General features: G+C 42.7%; 1 protein-coding gene across 1 annotated transcript in view; it reads left to right on the top strand.

Moving 5' to 3' along the window:
• Positions 1-5,374: 5,374 nt before the first annotated feature.
• The window catches only part of LOC542795 (MADS-box transcription factor 58), a gene marked incomplete at its 5' end in the record, with an annotated part of 8,157 nt that continues 7,891 nt past the window's right edge, over positions 5,375-5,640 (top strand). Inside the window, 1 exon segment of the mRNA XM_044537006.1 lies at positions 5,375-5,542. Within this exon segment, the coding sequence (XP_044392941.1) occupies positions 5,375-5,542 (168 nt within the window).

The following is a 5,640-nucleotide window of genomic DNA, read 5'->3' as shown; positions in this document are numbered from 1 at the left end:
CTAGACACCTCTTCTCGATCCTTTCAAAGACACACTCGACAAATCTATCGTCAGTTGCTATTGTCTGTAAGTGATTTCTTTCTGTAACTTAAGTCTCTAGCTAGCTGTAGTGCTCGTTCATTACCTGCAATTATCCTCACTATGTATTATTTTCTGTGGTATTATGCAGAATGAAGATGTATGAAATGAAAAAAGCTAGACGCTATGGCATCGGGTTCATTGACCCAAATACCATTAATGAAGAGACATGGAGGTGTCAATGGGGACGAAAAGACACAGAGAAAAGCTTGCTAGAGTTCTTGGTGCGACTAAATACCCAACCAGAAATACTACTTCCTTACAACTTAGGATGAGTGACACTATCTTGTACCACAAATTCTGCTTTTGCTTACTAGATGTTAATAAGTGTATTGATGAGTTATGCACATGCCCGCTTAATTAAACAAACGTGTGCGCATGCAGTTTTCACTAGATCTTGTTAATCATTGAAGTTGACGAGGGAAAAGTTTAAGTACTGGACTCACTACTTAAAGATGTTAATGACTACGCAATCATGAGGGGGATGGTCGATAGGTAATTTCAATCATTATCGAACTACATGTCGGCCTCTTTAATTCATTTCCTGATAGCAACTAATTAATAACTCCTTTATTCATTTTCTTTGCTGGTGCACAGGGCTTGCGAAAATTTCATCAAACAGGTTGAAGGCCCATGGAAACAAAAGCTAAAATGGTGTCGACGCAAGGTAATTAATTAAGTAGTACTAGCTAGCTATCATCTCTTTAATTCTAGTTTCAGTACCATTATCATGCTTGATTAATCATTATCTGATTGAATTCTATTCTCGTAAAGGCCTTGAGGCAGGCACCAGGGAATAATTTATGTGCATACTATATTTGCGCGAACATTCGCATGATGATGTCCTAAAGGTCCGAAAGTGATAGACAACTTTGGGTACGTTTGCTAGAACACTATTCACAATTCTTTTTATCATGATCTAATATATATATATACACACACAACTAATATATTCATATTGATCTTCTTTTTTAATAAAGATGCAAGATATGCTGGATAAGCTCCTACCTACGGATCGCGTACGAGCAATTCAAGAGAAAATAGTGGATCTTTGCTTGACCAGGTCATAGATTCCAAAGGAGAATACCATTACAAGTTGTAATGCCTCCATGTAATGATCTGTAAATTGTAAGATGAATTGTATATACCAAATTATATATACATACATACATACATATATATATATATATATATATATATATATATATATTTGTAGAACCGTATATATATATCATCAAATTTCTTGCACGACCATTCACACACACACACACGCACACGCACGCACACACACACATACACACACACACACACAAAATGAAAAAGAATTAAATGGAAAACACAAAATTAAAACAAAAATAAATCATAAACCCGTAAACCCCTAAACCTTTTAGTCCCGATTGGTGTAACCAACCGGGATTAAAGGCCCCCAGCCCCCCGGCGCGGGCTCATGCCACGTGGTGGGCCTTCGGTTTCGGTTCATGATGAACCGACACTAAACGGAGGGGAGGCCTAGTCCCCACCCTTTAGTGCCGGTTGCAGAACCGTCACTAAAAGCCATTAACAACCGGCACTACAGCCTGATTCTACACTAGTGACGTCACATTCAGCGGAAATGATTTCAGAAATGTTGCAATTGTATCACCCTTGTGACGCACAATATTGTATAGAGCTGAATATTGTTTTTGGAGTGCAGCATTGCTTAGCCACTTATCCTCCCGGAATCTAATTTCTGGTTCGTCTTTAATAGTGAGGGATCCATAGGGAAGAGGTATTTCTTCATAGCTATTAGACCAGCCCAAAAGTGTGAGTCCCTATGCTTCCGAAATACTTGGGACATTGATTTTGAGCCTACATATTTTCTCGGGTTTACCATACATCATTTTCTGTCATTAGCTTAAACAATCATTTGCCGATGAGAGTAGTATTCTTAACCTCAAGGTCGTGAATATCCATCCCTCCTTTGTCTTTGGGATGGCAAACCACACTCCATTTAGCTAGACGATACTTCTTTTTCTCACTATATCCTTGCCAAAAGAATCTTGATCGGAAATAATCCAATCTATGCAAAACTCCTTTAGGTGGTTGCACGAAGGAAATCACGTATAGTACTATAATACTTAGCACTGAATTTATGAGTACTGATTTCCACCCAGAGATAACACTTTACCTTTCCAACCACTTAACAATTTTTGTAGTCTCTTCTCAACGTGATTTCATTCAGCATTTGTGACTCTCCGATAATGTATCGGTAGCCCCAAATAACTGATCGGAAGCTGGCCTAAACCGCAACCAAACAGTTCAGCGTATAGGTGGGCCTCGTCTTGGGCCTCGCCAAAACAGAATAATTCACTTTTATGGAAGTTTATTTAAGACCCGGGAGGTGTTCGAATGCTAATAAAATTAAGTTCAGGTTGCTCATTTTCTCTAGGTCATGATTCATAAAGAGAATCGTATATATATATATTTTTTATTTTTAAATTTATTCCAAATTGTTCTCTTTCCTTTAGCAACATATGTGTTTTGTGTGGGAGGAGAGCAAACTTCATCATTGTAATAAGTTTCTAATGGGACAAGACACTTAAAACCACTTTTATTGACACATAAGATTCTAAAATGCTACGCATATGCACGAAGAAAAAAATCCAATCATATCCATATAATTTTATCAATATAGACATCCATATTCTCCACCATCACCCACATCAAATTAAGCCTATCTACCTAGCTAGCTAGCTAGATACCATATCATCAATTCATACGTATCTCATATCCATGTCAAGAAGATTAATTACCATAATCTAGCTTCATATATATCATCGATCCGTAATCTAGTTAATTTAAACCTTACCCATCTGTCTACAACTATAGCATTCAAACTAACCTAAAACCAGAATCCATTGCGAAGACCATAATAAGGGGGCTGCAGGTGCAGGCGGGGTCGGCGTCGGGTTTGGTGGTGAAGGCGTGGCCAGCATCGAGGTGGTGGAGAGGAGACATCGTAGTTGTAGGATTCAAGATTTTGGGCGCGATCGGCCTCAAGTGAGGTGGGGAGGCGGGCTAGACGTTGAGGAGCTTGGAGACAGGCGGCAGTGTTGGGGTGTGGGGAGGGGAAGTGGGTTGAGCATGATATAACTGGGTGGTTGGGCTGTGGGCGGGATATTTATTCAATGTAAGCCAAGTGCGTTTCGTCGTCCACTCGGCTTCCATGATACGTCACATTTTCGGTGTTTTCAAAAAGAAAATGTATTATATACACCATGAGTTCCATTAGGCAACACTCGTCTTATACGGACCACTATCACGAGCGACGATAACAACCACCAGCACGGTTGTTCGTCGTTTGGGCCGTAAAGCCTAGAACTTTTGCTATTATACACCAGGTTTTTTCGCAAAATACACTCGGCTTACCGAGAAACACATGGCAAAATATGTTTTTCCTGTAGTGTCTATATCATCTCTATTCTTATAAAGAACAAAGTTGGTGATGATGGTCTGCCTGCCATCCTGCAATATAGGCCATCCGATTTATATCTGACGGATAGGAAGGAAACTACGACAATTTTGCAAAAAGATACCCACACCCCTCTCCATTTTTGCAAATAAGGCTTTCCCTCGTTCATCCTTTTCTCCCACAGGATAAACTACTCATACAAATGCATCTTGATGTTCCGTGCAATCGCATGAGCATCTTGCTAGTTTTTTTCAAAAAGGAGGTTGAAACCCCTGGACCTTGTATCAAGAGATGCACACAACCATCTTAAATAAATTATTCAACAAATATATGACAAGAACATACATCAAACAATCCGAAGTCATCACCCAACACCTACAAACACGACAATGGAGAATGCCATCACGCCCCACCATCTAGAACCGGGGTCACCGCCGATCCACCCGCATGACGTACCCGGAGCATACACCCGCTGCTGCAGGCCCAAAGCATACACCGCATGCACACGCTTCAGAAGCCCCCACCACCATCGAACCGCTGACCCATCTGCAGAAAAGATATCTGCAATATCCTTGCCAAGCCAGTCAGCCATCGACACTGCCACGGCGCCAAAAAATGCCACCGCCCTGCACCCGTCCATCAAGACACATCCGTAGCCAAGTCTCTGTTGCACCATGCTGTCGAGACCTGTTGTCATTGACGCGGTAGATACCATGCCGCTCCACCTCCTGACGACTCAACCAAGTATCTGCTCCAAAACAATGCCCTAATGAGGGAAGATGAGACCAAAAGTGCCGCCATCGTCCAATCCAGAAGACCTAGATCAAGGGTTTCCCCTCGGAGCAGCCCAAACGAGGAGATGATGACTGCAGTGACGATGTCTTCAATTTTTGTTTTATGAAGTAATAATATCTCTTTATCAACTTTGGTAAAGACAAAACGTCGTCGAACAAATAAAGAAATATAGGTCCGAAATTTCCCCAACAATTTTCATATTTCTTACGTTAATTACATAGTTATTGGAAAGCTGCTCCGGAGGAAAAGTAATTAAGGACACACTCATGGTAAATTTCACAGATCATCACCACACAAAAAGAAGAAAAGGAGATGTGACATAGTGGAAATGAAATCAAGAAGAGTCCAGGAGGAAGAAACACCAAGGGCCACAGCTGCCACTACAGAGCATCGCCTCCCCACCCGCTCCTAGCCTCCTACCTTTCTCCTTTAAACACACTCTTCTCCCTCATTTGCCTTCCTCATCTCTCACTCTATCCATCTCTAGCGCCCACGAAACACAAACATGCAGATACTCAACGAGCAGCTGGCTGCACCATCCACAGGCCTAATGGTAATTGCTTCTTGCTCTGAAACTAGCTTCTTCTTTAAGCATCCGTTTTCCTACAGATTAAGATTTGGATGCACATGTAATGGGTAGTAGCTAGAATAAAATCATGGCTACTACTGGGTGGGGAAATAGTAGATACGCAAGAAGAGGGGGAGATTCGGCTAGGGGCAGTGGTGCTTACTCTCTAAGAAAGCCACAGAGAGAAAGGCACCACCAAGGAGAGGAGATGGATCACAGCCTCTCCTTTCCTTCCTATCTCCAAAGAAGGGTCCAAGAAGTAGCAGCGCAAGAGAATCCGGTATATTTACAGCCCAGCCAGAGATACAACCCGTTGGTTTTGGTTATTATTATGTAGATCCATCTGTTTTCCCATTGATACTACAACTTTTGGTCCGTGTCACTGAAATTTTGCGTTGCTGATCCAAGGTGAAGGAGTCTGCGTCCCCGGGCTCGGGCTCAGGATCGCCAGGGGGGGCTGCCGAGAAGATGGGGAGAGGGAGGATCGAGATCAAGCGCATCGAGAACACCACGAACCGGCAGGTCACCTTCTGCAAGCGCCGCAACGGCCTCCTGAAGAAGGCGTACGAGCTCTCGGTGCTCTGCGACGCCGAGGTGGCGCTCATCGTCTTCTCCGGCCGCGGGCGCCTCTACGAGTACTCCAACAACAGGTGCTCGCCCCTCTCTTGAACTTTTTTCTGCACAGACCGACGCATACATGGCATATGCTCATGTGATCTTGCCCAAATTGGAGCTGTTTTCCTTCTAG

The sequence above is a fragment of the Triticum aestivum genome, chromosome 1B, assembly GCF_018294505.1.
Source record: "Triticum aestivum cultivar Chinese Spring chromosome 1B, IWGSC CS RefSeq v2.1, whole genome shotgun sequence".
NCBI lineage: Eukaryota > Viridiplantae > Streptophyta > Magnoliopsida > Poales > Poaceae > Triticum > Triticum aestivum.
This window is presented reverse-complemented; position numbering and strand designations above follow the sequence as displayed.